Genomic DNA, 16,064 nt, shown 5'->3' on the forward strand with positions numbered 1-16,064 from the left:
TGGCGAATGGCGACAAACTTTATTCAGATCAGTTATTAATGTACTTATGGTTACTAAGTTCTCTTGAATCAAGTGAATCGTTAGTTGTGAAAGAAAATTTTCGAATCCCTCCATTACATAAATTAGTATTTTTTCTGAATTTCCAGTTGGAATCGGATTAGGATTGGACATGGACTTGAATAAGGAAAAGTTATGGATTAGGATTTGGATTTGGATTTGAATGTTCTGGTTAGGATTTGATTAGGACAAAGAAATTTCAAATCCGCTCATCTCTGGTAGGTAGACACTGACGTGTTTGAACGAGCCGACGCTTGGTGCGGTTATAACGGCAGACGGTAGGGAGCTTCCTATGCAGAGTGAACGCAGCGCGAGAAAAAGTATTTTCGGCAGTCAGTGAGTGCGAGACGTGTATACGTTTGCAGTAATTGGACCTCGTTGTTGCATATACTCTCCCAAAAAGAGTTCAGAATTCAAGTTGTGGAAGGTTGTCATGTACGCCTATCTTGAATAACATTTCAGCTAATCCGGGAAGCGTCGTTTTGAATGACCTTGAAACTTATCTATCAATTGTTATTATAATCTTCTTTAACAAAATCAAATATGCCAGCAAAAGCTGATCCATATGTTATATTGCCATATCCTGTTGCATCCCAATAAGATTGTGGAATTCGTAAGAGTCTATTCTTAAAGAAACTCATTCATCAGCATAGAAGCTGACTAATAAAATTTCAAAATCACCATCATATTAGAATTTGTACGGTTGGGCCGTTCGATATACGTAGCCTATAATAATTACAAAATTTTGAACATGAAATGTGGAATTGCGCTTACTTGACTGGTCCCATTTCAGTAATGTCCATGAATCTTTGACAGGATCCCCATAGTAACAGGCCCCTGGTCTAGAAATTGTTGCGGTAATACCTGGACATTCCTTGCGTCTTCCAGATGCGCAGACCTTGGAATATTTAAAGAGATTCTTGGAGGTACAGAACTTCAATATACATTTGAATAGTATATTCATATTGAAATGAGCCCGAATGTTTTCAGCTAACAATCGTCAGGGATAATCGTCAGCGACTAGTAGAGAATTGGAAAGAACATTGTATATCAACAATCGTGTCACAAATTATGACGTCACCGGCATGGAATGAAATCCCAAATAAGAGAGCGTTCAATGTACTATTTTAAGATGGTACACGCACTCCTTCTGTAGACAAAGCTTGGGCTGATATATTTTAGGGTTGCCATACGTCGGGAATTTCTCGGACATGTCCGGAATTTTACTGTTCAAACTCCGTCCGGGGGACATTTTAAAATATGCCTAAATGTCCGGAATTTTGAAGGTTTGAAATAGGATCATTTTTTTTTCGTAAAACAACATAAACGACATTCTTTTTCGGGGGCAGATGTATTCCCCTTGATTTTTTTTCTTCGCGCTGCGGGCGATTTAGATCGCATTCATTGATTTTATTATGTGTAGCACCACCCTCACTAAACATGCAATAAAAAATTAATAAAAATAACCACCATTTAACGAAATGCGTCTATTTGTAATCGCAATTATAGGAGTACGGTATATTTCTAGAGAGTCGAAAGGTCTTTTAGATGCTTTAGTCAAAGATCGAGACTTCGGGGTCGTTTGCCTTTATTCTTGGGTTCGCGAAGATGTTGAACGTAATCAGCTTCCAAAATAAGCCGTGAGTAAGTCTGGCAAAGGTGCTGACCGTTTTTCAGTAATAAGCTTATCAAATTTTGAGCTGAGCCACAAAACATTTTCAAATTAGAAATGGAATCGCCTCAATAAAAGGTTAAAAACCACCGGATGTGCAATTTACTGGTGCACAATAAGAATATGGTATCGCTAATATATTTTGATAAAGGTCGACTCCAAGGCACACAGCTGACAGTGTGAGCGCCCCCTTCCTATGACGTGAAATTTGTCGTCTCGATAATATGTTGCACAAACGGGATTATCCAACAGATGCTTGTCAATGGCAGAGTTTATGGCCTTTGATCGCTCAGCATCAAGCTTGAGCGGATGGGTCAAGGGCGAGCTTTTCACCGAGCGTGATGCACGCGTTCTGATAAATGTAGGGACATGCTGGTTTATGCGTTCATACAAACACTTAAACGTTCTTTCTACGTAGCCACAATCACAGCGGCATTTATAGTCGTACACTACAATACTTTGTTGAAGTGCAGGAAGCACGTCTTTACGTATTGAAGGGAGCAGTTGCGTCGTCGTAAATATCATGTTATTCTTGACTGTGTCGTAACACTTACTGACCGCGGAAATCAATTGTTTTTCGAATCGGGTGGAAATGGGACCAATCCAAGGTAGATGAATATAAACATCTTTAGTTGTTCGTTCGGCGATACGATTGTTGATATATGATGTTCTTTCCCAGTCGCTGACGATTGCCGCTGACGAGTGTCAGCCAAAAATATTCGGGCTCATTTCATGAATATACTATGCAATTGTACCTTGGAATATAAAATCAATAAAAACAATGCAACTAATGTTAATATGAAATTGCTGAAATAAAATCGATGTCCCTTTACTGGCACTATAATAAATATCGTATATAACGTTTAAATATAGATGCCGCATTTGTAACCTATATATTAGTATCACACAGGAGGTGATTACTTCATGAATGTAATCGATTGCGATTACGATTACTTCTGAGTAACGCGATTACGATTACGATTACGATTACAGCAAATTCTCGAAGTAGTCGATTACGATTACGATTACTATTGAAAAGTAATCACGATTACTCACGATTACTTTCATTTTACTACTTGATACTTTTGCCTTCAACACATATTTAAAGACAATATAACGAATGCGATGGAAAGACCTCATGAGAGCGCAATTTTCTTTGAATGTGACGTCATTTCTTTGTTATATCACATTACATCAGTTTTCCAGCTTCATAGTGGACGATTTCTCGTCCCCAGCGAGTTTCATTGTAGCTATAATAGGGTTTGCCATACGTCCGGAATTTCACTGTAAAAACTGCGTCCGGGATAAAATTTTAAAACCGGAATACATCTAAATGTCCGGAATTTTGAAGGCTTGAAGATGGCTAAAAAAATGCTTGTAAATAGACATAAATATGATTATTTTTAAGCAGATTTATGCTATTTGAAGTTTTTCTTCGCGCTGCGCGCGGTTGAATACTACGTATATTGACATAACTATATGGGGCCCACGCACCGACCTCGCAAAAATGCAATCAAAAATAAATAAAAATAGCCATCATTTACTGAAAAAAGTCTATTTGTAATCGCAATTATAAGATAATGGTATATTTCTAAAGGAGGTTAAGGCCGTTTGGATGCTTTAGTATAGTCAAATACTAAACCTGGGGGTCATTTGCATTTGTTCTGGTGATCGAGAAGATACTGCACGTCATCGGCTTCCAAAATAGGCCGTGAAGGCAAGATGACTTTTTCAATAATCAGCTTATCAATTTTTGAGCTGGACCACGGAACATTTTCAAATTGGAAATGAGCTTCCGGCTATATAAGGTTGGAAACCAGCAGATGTGAAACCTACCGGTGTATTTTATAGTAATCGGCCTATATACGCCTATTTACGTGCTTATTAAATCTTTAATAACCTGGGGAACGCTTACGATTATCTAAACATTTTCACATCCAAAATCACGGAAGTGGCATATCTATTGTTCAACTAAAGAGCGAAAAGAGAAGGGAAGCACAGGTGAAGGATATAGTCTCGCATATGATAGCGCAATTGATCATTAACGGATCATAATTTAAAATGACTGAAATTATTCGAATGCTATTGTCGCACTGATTCCAAAAATCTAAATATTATTAATGTCAGATCACCAGAACCACCCTAAAATAACCAGTAAGTATGAAATTCAGCGTAGAGAACCAATATATAGATGAGACACAGAGAATAATCTTTTTAACAAATTGTGACTTTTAGCTAACAATCCAAGACAAGACCATGTCAGTACTGTGACGTATTTCTAATGCATACCTAGCTTCAATTCCACGTATTGCATGTATGTATATTAGCGTCTTGCGTAGCCTATGCGTCTGAACAATAGTGCCAATGTGAAGAGAAACAAGTCGTCAACTGAATTTATCACCATTTTGCGTTTATCTATTCGGTCATCCGATTCTGAAAGGGTTGAGCGTGCCTCACCAACTATGAACCTCACCCCACGTCAATGCATATGATGCATTACTATTCATTGCTGGTGTACAAAATGAACTCCACATCAACAAAGTATTAGAATAAAACCAATAAAATATGATTTTAAACAAAATGAAAATAATATTATGCATATTTATTACAAATATGTTTGACTTCTGCTGCTCCATTTCAGATACCCATTCAGAAAGTTGAGGCCTTTTCTTTGAATAGTTGCGATATAATTGGCATTCAGATAGACGGGGTTTCGATTTCGAACACCGCACTTTCCTGCGTATGTCACTGCACAGGGCATACCATCGTAGCAGTCGAAATTCGAATATTAATCCTAACCGGGCCTGCAACCAAAGCGGGCCTGTGTTTCCTGACCTCCAGCGAACACCAGTTAAGAATAGGGAGGAATAGGACCCAGTTTGTTTTTGTCTTAGATGTTTTTGGGGCATATACACCGACGCATGATATAAAATCACACGATCTCAGCAAAAGCATACCATGAGTAGGCATACATGATGTGTATATGCTGCGGGGAAGATAGCGTAGTAATGACGATAAGCGCCTACGAATCGACGGCGCCGGTTTGATTCCCGTCGGAGGTTCGTCTGGGCTCCTCTTCCCCCACCGTCGCCGTTCTTACGGCGACAAAAAGCCCAGGAAAAGACCCGACGAAAAAAAGGACTCACAGGGAGTGGCAAGAACTAGAAAGGGCCGCGGCTTCAAAAAGATCAACATCGAAATGAACTGTGACATCGGGCACTCGAGGCCGAGGTGGATGTCAGTCAAAAAAGATCGCAACTGCGCAACTGCAACCGAGCAATATAGTGTAATGGTGATGCGTCCGACTACTTGATCGGTAGGTTGTGGGTTCGATCCCCGGCCGGGTCAGACCAAAGACTCGAAAACTGGTATCCGCCGCTATCCTGCTAGGCGCTCGGCATCCACGGATAGCATGGAGGGGAAAAAGACGGGGGTGCTGAGACCATACGGTCGTATCGCATCTCCGTCGTCAAAAGCATCTCGATGGTGCAGACGAAACCGAATACCCCCATTCTCTCTCTCTCTGCGTCTCGTTCGATATCCTCCTCTGTTCATTACATCGCATTGTACATTGTTTGACTTGTTCGGGTGAAACGATTATTGATATTGATGCCGCTGGACAAGGAAGGCTTTCTAAGTCCTGAATACCCCTCAATGCTATCCCGGTTATACAGACCGCCAAGCCGGGAAGCCATGGATACCATTGAACCCACGACCTTCCGATCAAGAAGCTTGATACTCCACCATTACGCTATCGTCTGTAAGAACCAATCGGTACCCATTGACGAGCAGAGCTAATACTGTAATAATGAGCGCTGGAGTGAAAACCCGACGTTTCTGCTACCAATAACCCGATATAATATCGCACTATTACTTGTTCCGTGTTCACGGATATTCAGTTTATTTCATAGTCCTGGTGGGAGTAAAAAATAATCGTCCTGTTACAAAGAAATCGATTAGATATGCGAAATAATCGATTACGATTACGATTACTTCGGATATTTTTCGAATGTAATCGATTGCGATTACGATTACTTGAAAATGCTGTAATCGTCCGAATCGATTACGATTACTAATCGCGATTACCCCATGTCTGATCAGTATCCGTTGTATGAAATTCTACAACCCTCCGCGCTATTGATGCCCAAATATATATTGATTTGACATGCTACTCACCGCATAACTATTGCTCTCGGCTATGCGTGTCAGGCTCAATCCTAAGGCATCGGTGTCAAATTTGTGGTATATGTCCAGACTTGATGCGTCGAACAACGTCCTTTTTTTGCAGTTGCGTATTGTAAACTCTCTTGGAAACGAGTCGTTTGTAGCATCTGTGAGGTAACGGTAAGGCGCTGTCGTCTGTTGCCGTTAGTTTACCCTATTATATAATGTTACTCCCATATTCATAACAGTTTAACCAATACTTCATATTCAGTAATCATATAGGTAAGTTAATTTTGAAACAAGGAGAGCTGAAAATGTCACTTCCGTATATGCATGCGTAGCGTAATCTTTCCCAAGACGAGACTTATATCTTATCGAGCAATAGAGTATTGCTAACACAGTGATATACCATTGCTGTTGTTTTTCCGGGAATTTGAAGAAAATTAAGAGCGGAGTTATCTGCATATGCTATACGCTGCACTTCAGTAGATCATGGAGTCTTGACCTGGGGGTTCCGTCCACCCACTGGGGGTTCGAATCACCAATACGGGGAGAACGATGTGCTTTTTTTTTAATTAAAAAAAGAAATTCAGCTCTAAACGAGCATGTACCTTGCCTTTTTCGAAAATTTTGTTGGTTTTATTTGAAAAGTTTTCTCGAAATATTCAGCTTTCCGTTTGTGAATATTCAGTTAGTCTCTGGTGTGAGCTTGGCCGAAATATCAATTATTATCAATGATCTACGTCAACGAAACTGATAATATTAAGAATGCATTGTTGTCTAATGTAAAAACTGTAGCAGGCTTTGGGATATATCATGATTGGATATGTTTATGGTATCATAAAAACAAATCTACTGCAACTGCTACCGCATAACTCAATTTTGAGGTAATGTTTGTAGCAAGTATAGAAATTTCACTCTGGTCAATATCAATGTAACAATAGACTGGCCCCTAAAAATACATTGTTAGAGGTCGAACTTAGACCGTTAAGGCTTGTTAAGCTTGTCATTCCTTTACCTTCTCGAAATTGTTGGGAAAACGGGATAGCGATGGAAGATATTGATTTTATGTAATTATTATAGCATTTGATGTTTTCAGTTGATACATTTGGTGATGGTGAATAAGTCCCCATGTAGGCCTACTCATTATATGTTACTCAAATGCTGTCATAATGTGGGCTGAGTCGTCGCTATAGTTATCGTGTACAGTACACCATAGGGGCGGGCAACTTCTCCAATAGGCGGGGGGATATGGGGGAATGAAGAACTTGGTGGATCGGATTCCGGAATCGACCATTAAACGCGTATTTATCCACCTACACAAGGATTTATCGAATTTAATGTAAATTGTAGTTTTGAAGCATAGAAACCGAAACAGTATTCAATGAATTTATTATTGTAATGTATTTCAATAGCTGTTGCAGTCCATGAGACATCTGTGGTCGATCAAAGTACTGAACAGGATTTTTGAAATCTGGCTGCAAGTCGCACACAAAGAACTAAAGAATAACTAAAAATCACTATTATAGGTATCTGAAAAAAGAATGAATAACCTACATTTAATGTATTCCATACGAAAGAGAGGTTGGGATTTTTCCAGGTTTACCAAGAAATCAATTTATTTCGGTTAAGTACATGCGTAATGCAAGTCTTTTCGTGCTCACGAAATTAAGGGCAAGCTCCACTCTCGCACTCTACTCACACGCATACGCTAAAGAATAACCTATACACTACTCCAGTGGTTCCCAACCTTTTTTTCTCTGTCTTTTGTCTCTTTTTGGACCGTCACGGATCCCACGAACCTCTCAAAGTTTTAGTTTAAATTTAGCTCAATTATCGTGCAATCGTCATCTGTCTTGTGCAAATGATATCCGTAGGCTAGTGATAACCAGCAACAAATTAACTGCTTTTAAAAATAACATCATACTATTCATGTATTTATGTACTATTATGAAATTGGATTGACTTTTGTTATTTCAAAGTTAATTTTGCAACTGCATTTCTGGAAATACGTGGTCGTGTCTCGAACATCAGCGCCCTCGATTTGATATGAACGAGTGCCGAAAATCCATTTCCACGGGGATGGGTGGTGGTGAATGCAATAAAAACGCGTGACGCTTCCGACGACACATTTGGGAATGATCGCAATAAATATGGCACCAAAATTGATCACCAAGCTTTTTAATGAACCTTTAACGTCAAGTCTGGTCATTTTTATCAAGCAGCTAATCTTGGGTGTCTTATTTCAAAGGCTACTCCAGTTCGTTTCGACACCTTCCTATCTCTTCATTGTATCGCAGTTTTGTGGTGTTTTGCAATGATGAAAATATTAATAAACTGATTCTGATACTGACTGAAGTTATCATGGAAATGGTTACGTATATCACAAGAGAAAATGGATTTTTGTGAACATTTCGAAGCCACTGTGATTGACCTTACTGATCCAACTTTTAATTTTTTCCACAATCTCCAACAAAATGTCGCGAAAACAGCAAAATGTATATATCAATATAGGCTATTGGTAATTTAGCATTTGAAATGAGCCTGAACAGAAGGATATTTCAACTCAGACAGCCCTTCCGTTGATGTGAGTTCTATAGATTTACGTGCAATGAAGCGAAAGTGCCTCTAGATTTTCCTGGTTTGAAAAATACAAATTCAGGTTATCAACTATTTTCTAAAATTTAGAGGCTTAACGGACACCTGGTTTAGAACCACTGCACTACAGTCACTATCGTTTGACGTAATAAGCAAGTAGTAGGGGATTGCCGCAGACTGTGGCCACGGGCCACATTATCATATACTACCGTAAACTCTATTGTGTGCGGACTGCTCAAAATCACGTCGCAGGCCGGAGCCGCCGGCCCGCGGGCCTTATGTATCCCTTCCTTGGTGTACCACTGCACAGTGTACACTGTACATTAATATACTGCTTTGCGGAAATGTAGTGTTGGATTGAGCATTATGGCGTCACATGACGCTGTAATAGGTTTATGTTCATGTTCACGTTCGTATTCACATCGAACCTTTCAGGGGTTCGCACCATCCCTATTATGCACTACTTGGAGTCCAAAATTATACCGCAAGTCAACATAAAGTGGAATATTTCTAATCAGATTATTTTGAACTCGACAAATTTTCTTAATCCTTACGCGCGACTTCGTGTAAATGCATTTTTCGATTATAAAATTAGAAGTTGGTCAAGCCACAGTGTCCTACAATGGTGGGGACACAAGAAAATCTCCCGGTTCACTGCGATCGGTTTACGTCATTCTTTCCCTTTGACCAAAGACAATTAACGGCGCTACTCAGGCTGGCTTGCCGGGCACAAAAATTGATAAGATTGGTACCAATCGAGAGCTATCACGATACTTATTGCAAAATATAAATTTTATCCCGCTCGTGGTTTTGGAACGCCACAAATCAGCCTCTAATTTTGCATTGTAACGGATTGGAATAGATTGGGGGAATCATTTGACTGTATCTGAAAGTTTGTTTATCGCCGATCTGTATTGGACCTAACTTGGATATGAACGTTAACCTTACATACCTAGAATTACATACTATGACCTATATAGTATATATATATACCCATAGTTCTTGCGGTGTAAAATGCAGTTGTAAACGCCATACCTCCAGACCCCTCGACTTCTGTAGCTGCCGTGCTGAATTCACTCCATGAATTCGCTTCCAGTCCACTCAGCACGTCACGTATATTCATGTTGCAAGAATAAATCGCCCCAGCGGAGGAATTGCTATCAGCAACTCCTTCGCGCGGCTGTCCGAAAACCAAACTGTGGAAAATGGAGAGCTGTTATAAGTTGGATAACGTCAGGCATATGAGTCGCGATAATTTCATCTCAATGTGGTAGACTTGAAAGCCAGATACTAAGTAGAATATCATTTACCACATGTCTAACTGCACTACCCGAGTTCATGAAAACGACATTGCTGCATAGTGTATATAGTAGTCATCAAACAGCAGTATCGTCCCAGATCGCTGTCGCATGAAATGGACAAAAAATTTGAAACAATTTATAATTAAGTGTGACTCTCGTCATTTACTTCGTGATCGCGTAATAGGCTACATATTTGGATTCCTCCAGTCCAGCTTACTTCTGGATTGACGTCATAATGAATGACAGTCGAATAATTGACTTTGAATAGAATTATTCGATTCCATTTTTCGACACTACGTGTAACCGCCGATAGTGTCTTTTCGAGGCATACAAGTCGTTAGCGTGCGCTGCCGCTATAAGCCGCTAGGCGACCTCTCAACTCACGACGGTATAATGATAAAATACAGGCCAATCACTGAGAAAGTATAACGCATATAAGGAAATATATATTCATTTGTATGTATTATATGGCAGTGGAACCTTCGGTCTTTACTCCGTCGCACTGCTATTTTACCCACCTCATGTTATCTCCCCGCAGCATGGCATCAAATGTATACCCGGCAAATGCAGGCTGTGATGGATCATAATCCATGTCCGACCCGCCATTTCGTAGATATAACGGATGCACTTGTTTTTCTTCAATATTGTAAGCTCGGGTTACGCACATAAACACACCTACTAAAAGTATGTGATATAACATTTCGGCTTAATAATCTGCTACGAAAAATTATTGTTATGTTGAGATGTTGGTACTTCACGCATGGATTTCAAAACGTGTATATTTGCTATATCTTATGTACCTCTTAATGCTTACAAATAGATACCTAAGGCTCTGGATGTATCTCACATCATCGATTGGATAACAATTCAGCATTACTGGTTTTAGACAGGATACAAATATAACATAGGCTAGTTACTTCCACTGCTAAATCATCTGAACGGACAACTACAGTAGTATGCATCTCCATGTCATAACATTGAAGAACTTGTCGAGCCCGATGCTTGCATTCTGCAATTAGAAGTATATTAATTATAAACGTTCATTGAAACTTTTCGTGTGCCAACTTATCAAGAGCTACCAGCACGATAAAGGAAATGCAGCGGAGTTGAATTCAAAACCAAATGGAAAATTATAAACGTTCATCATGAACGTACTTCTGAAAGCAGTATTCAGATTTTGTACCACCAACCTGGAATTTCATATTTGTATGCAATATTTTAGCATAGTAGATGACACTAATACGTGTTGACATCTTTTGTTTATGTACATTGTACAGCAGTGGTTCTTAACCAGTTGCAGGCTAAGAGTATTATAAGAGCGGGTCACCGAGCTGTTTAGAAAATTGCAGTGTTGAGAAAAAGTTAACCTTTGTTTATTTGATTCTCTGGTTGCATTGTTTTATTACAGATAAACAATGGTATTTGGCATTCCTAATATATTTCAATACAAGCCTTTCCCACGACTCTCATTAGGAGAGAATATCAGTAAATGCAGTAGGACTAATTTTGTCGCTGATATGTAATCATGACATGTGTAATTGTGTATTAAGGTAGACCAATGAACGGCACATGATAAAGTTGAGTCAAGAAAATGGGCACGAATTCAAATATCAAATTACTGAAAATCAACATATAATGCGGTTCAATTATGTCATTTGTCATTCTGAAGTCTACATTCATCTGTCATTACTGCATCACATATATAGAACTCATCATGCGTCTTGATCGGCAGTGAGCAACGGATTATACGTTCCATAGACGATAAAGAGCCAACCCTGATGAAGAGGATGAACGAGTACGGGATCTTTCTCGACAGGCCTAGGTCCAACTCGCCATATCCTATCCAATAACGAGAAAACAATGTCTCAGCCACCGTGACCCTAACGTATCGTGTGAAACTGCACCTTGCCCATTGGCCCAGAGACGCATTAGAGTAGGTTGCCCTGTCCATATACACTCCGGATAAGTATAAGTTACTCAGACGTGTGTCCATTGTCCATGTTCACTTTCCACACACACGAAATTAACATCATCATCTCAACACAGGTACTTACTCCGTCGCCAACTGACCTGAACTGGGCAGAGGGCCTGGTTTACGAATTGCTAGCTTACTACATGACAATCTGTTCGGCTGTTGTGAGTCATTGATATTTTGTGTTTGCATCATGACACTACTCGGTATACTATTGAGAAAATTCTGGGTTAGTTTTTGAATTGTTTCAACGATAATCACCTGATGAACTTATTACGAATCGAGAGCATAAGAGCTTAGCAGAGTCCATACAAAGCAAAGCAAGCCTGACCTGCGCATCAGTACTTCCGGTAGCAATACTTAGCATTGTTCGAGATCATTGTTTCAATCATACGATGTAAAAGCATGATGCATCTGTGCTCTTCAGGGGTGAAAGCAGTTAAAAAATACTATAACATATGTTTGTGATGTCAAGCGTTTTGCCGTTACGTTGAGATGACACTTGAAAGGGGTTGTGTCACGTATTCACATATTATAACTCAGAATCAACATACTTGCATTCGATATCGGTTTGGCTATCTTCAGTCCCCTCAAAGCTATTGTCAATTCTACAGTCTGTACCGTGAATCAAACCTACAACCAGTCACCAGGGCCGAAACAGCACTTTGTCAGCCTCCCATAGGATGATCACCCAAGTTTTTCGGGGAGTCCTATTTTACGACTATGCTACTTCCAGAGATTCTTCTTATAGGTTAACACGCCGCGTGTGTTTATTATCATTATTGAATTCTGCCAATAATATCAGCAATTGTATATCTTTTGGATTATTTTACTGTCCACGTGATCAGATTAACTGTTAGAGCTGAGCGAGGCGGTGTCTCCGAAAACTTAAGGAATGTAAACGATATACGATCATTAAGTATACATCTGCGGTGACCGGTTGTTATTAATTACTCGGTTGTATGTAGTTATTTCGCTACCTCCCGCCTGCTATATAGTCACAAAATATTGGAATCGCCCAATAATGACTAAATGAAAATCTTCTTTTGCGAGACGCACAGGTTGACATTTCTTGCATATAATTTTCTCAGATTGCAATTCAGACGTCTTATATGAACAATAGACTATAGGACATATCTAATACACATATCAAGGTCTCGACCAACTTTGACGCGGTAATTTTCGCCCAAAAGATGTTATTTGTCTTGGAGTGTCGTGGCGCGGTGCCCGGAGTCCCTATTTCTATCAATCAAAGTCGGTTTTCTTTGAGTGGGGTGGTGTACACATATCAAAGTCAAGGCATGCATTGACATTAAGTCACAAATACACGAGGTGGGCCAGGGGCGCGCATCGTAAGGCCCGCGATGGGACTTTGAGCGGCTCGCAGTGACACTTTCCAGTCTTACATGATAATGGATAGCACGCAGCCACTGTATGCCTATGATCGCCCCGAAACTATATGTTCTGTTTGGGCTGCAAGTCTACATAAGTTCGTGAGCAAATATTTGCGACCATGAACATTAACAGGACAAATCTGCGTTCCAATTCAAGTGATGTTCATGAGCAGTCTTTACTAAAGGTCTCTGTAAAGATAACTCTGACATGGAGCCAGAGTAAAAAAAAAACCTGTTGACAACTTGGGTCGACAACAGATATCTCACAATTGTTTACAAAGTCAATTTTTTTGCAACCTGCATTTCGTTTTATTGTAGATGTTTGCATTGTAGGTGAACTTATCATTTGACATTTTACAGTTGTAGTCTACTTTATAGGCTTACCGTTGTCGACGGCCCATTGTCTGCTCATTATGAATCATAAAAGGTCAAATGAAACAAATAGGTTGACATGGTGTGATGCTTAACGTAACGTAATATCCTAACTGAAGCAAGACTGTGTCGGCATTGGTTCTTATATCAAGAAGCGCATGATGAAAAATTATTTTATTATTTAATATTTCGTAAGGACAGACAGTTACAACCAGATATGAAGTTTAGTAGTAAAATTCTAACATAATGTGCGAAAACACCTAATTTGCATACACGATGTTAAAATTAAGTTTCTTAACATAAAAAAGTGTCCAATTTTAGATTTTTTAAATCAAAATGTTTTGTTTTTAGGTCAGAAATAATCGTCCTACTCACCAGTCATCCGCTATATATGTACTTTACATTACTTTTATATATTCATTAGATGCTGTTGTTCGTCTCTATACTTTAAACTTAAAGTTTACATCAAATACAACTTATTCTTTATATGTGTATAAATATGCAATTATTTTATCGATTCAGGAATCCGGCCCGCCAAGTATTTCATATTCCCATATAAGAACCGGCTACTGAAGAAGTTTCCCGCCTAGGGTTGTAATCAAGTCACAAGGCTTCGAGTCACAAGTCAATCTCACTTTTGTAGCTTTGACTCGAGTCAAGTCGAGTCATTTTCAATTCACGACCGAGTCAAGTCCGAGTCCAAGTCAGCGAGCAGAGGGTCGAGTCCGAGTCATGGTATTATGACTCGAGTCCGAGTCCAAGTCATCGTTGTTGACTGGTCAGTTTCCAGTTAAAGTCTTGCTAGACCCACTTTTTACATCTCTGGTTGGTGTAATCGAATGGATCGCATTTATAATATACTAAATTTCCTTACTTTTAGCAGTTTCTGGCCGCATTTTCAAGTACCATTACCAATAGACAAAATCCCAATAGTGCGGTTACCACACTATTCTTCCAGATTACAACGAAATGTCGGTCTTAGCCGTCTGGGTCTCGAGTCATATGACTTGGTCCGAGTCATGTGCAATGACTCGAGTCCAAGTCGAGTCAATACATAGATTGACTCGAGTCGAGTCGACTCATTTCCGTGTTTTGAGAAAATGACTCGAGTCAAGTCTAGTCATCAGAAAATCGTGATTCGAGTCGGACTCGAGTCGAGTCATGACTTGAGTCATTACAACCCTGTTCCCGCCCCTGATGTTATACCTTGGGTCATAATTTTGGTGACGAACATACGTAGTCAGTATGGCGAAGTAGCCCACTTCTGCTAATTTCGAAACATTCAGGTAACTGTTGTCAACTCTTGTCAATGGTAATAGTTACAGAATTTGATATCCAATTTTATAATCCAAACCTGTTAGGTTCGGTTACTGTTTACATATGCGTTAATATTCGATTTTCTATCATCACGGAAATTCCTGCGCTGAACTTTTCACGAATGCACCCCTTTATTATACTGAGGTTGAAACGTGGAAATTGTCTATGTCTCCCAAAGAAGATATTTGGAAAATGTAGTTAGGCGGAAACAAGTCGACGTGACAGTACAGGCCGTATTAATGACTCCATACACAATTCATTCTGTTATTGAATTCGTATTAGTCACCCGATCAATTTTATTTAGCTGATATGTAATTTTCGAAGTGGTCTTCTGATTTTACAGGCATCTGCGACATACAGAACGCGCAGACAACAATTCTACGAAACAAGTCTGATCCACGCGACTGAAATTGTGTGCATTGTTTGACCGAAGGGAGTTATTAGTTCAGGTGGGGTTAATTTTGTGTTTTTTGAAGCCGTAGTCATCGTGGTAAGATCGTCGTCGTCGATAGTGGCAATTCCAGCAAGGGCGGCCTACGGGGAGGAGATCTAGTCGTAACGCATTGGGATTCTTACCTAACCAAATTCTTACCTAACCAAAAACGCTTTCGCGAAATTTTGAGCGTTACTGGTATGGGTTCACGATACGTTTTATGTTGCAGTTACAGGCGATTATCTTGCGTACAGGTGTGGTTGTGTGTCTTGCGTAGTCAAACCAGCAAATGGCTGCTCTGTGATGACAAAAGTGCTTGGTATAGTGGGGAATAGGACCGTAACTGCCACACCGAAAACCCCCAATTATGGGGGTGGGGAGGGGTGAGCTCGAAGGGGCCCAAAATCATTTCGTGAATTAACATAAATGAAAGCAGTTTTTTTAATTATGCCATTTTTTTCGCGCTGGGTACTCGATTTAATATTGCCGAATATCTGATTATTAGGTACCCTTCCCCCACGAAAATACGTAGAATTTGTAGAAATGGAGACTTCGGCGTCGGCCATTACTGCGCCACGACGCATCAAGGCATATGAAGTTATAGGCCATGTCACATGCAACTCCGAGAAGTGTGCCAGAGCGATCAGCAGCAAGAAGACCTTGGCCGAGAAGGAATGCCCTTGTGGCAGTGTTGGGATGACTCGAGTCATGACTTGACTCGAGTCAGACTCGAGTCAACTTTTTCGTATGACTTGACTTGACTCGAGTCACTTTGGAAAATGAC

At 39.8% G+C, this 16,064-nt stretch overlaps 2 protein-coding genes across 5 annotated transcripts in view; one reads left to right on the forward strand and one right to left on the reverse strand.

Annotated features, from left to right (window-relative positions):
• Positions 1 to 10,543, reverse strand: part of LOC145458240 (integrin alpha-11-like) — a 43,396-nt gene extending 32,853 nt beyond the window's left edge. Inside the window, exons 1-4 of one of the 4 annotated variants that reach the window (XM_080336565.1) lie at positions 10,311 to 10,543; positions 9,485 to 9,687; positions 5,906 to 6,060; positions 832 to 955 (exon numbers count right to left, since the gene is read on the reverse strand). In XM_080336565.1, coding sequence (XP_080192691.1) covers positions 832 to 955; positions 5,906 to 6,060; positions 9,485 to 9,687; positions 10,311 to 10,492 — 664 coding nt within the window. In that variant the 5' untranslated portion in view covers positions 10,493 to 10,543. The remainder of the gene's footprint in view (positions 1 to 831; positions 956 to 5,905; positions 6,061 to 9,484; positions 9,688 to 10,310) is intronic. The other 3 variants (XM_080336563.1, XM_080336564.1, XM_080336562.1) reach the window with 3 other exon arrangements.
• LOC145458237 (integrin alpha-11-like) overlaps positions 1 to 16,064 on the forward strand; it is a 329,408-nt gene that overhangs the window by 160,400 nt on the left and 152,944 nt on the right. The window lies entirely within an intron of this gene.

This window comes from Botryllus schlosseri, chromosome 16 (assembly GCF_051294905.1).
Source record: "Botryllus schlosseri isolate E-star chromosome 16, Bs_hap1, whole genome shotgun sequence".
Classification (NCBI taxonomy): domain Eukaryota; kingdom Metazoa; phylum Chordata; class Ascidiacea; order Stolidobranchia; family Styelidae; genus Botryllus; species Botryllus schlosseri.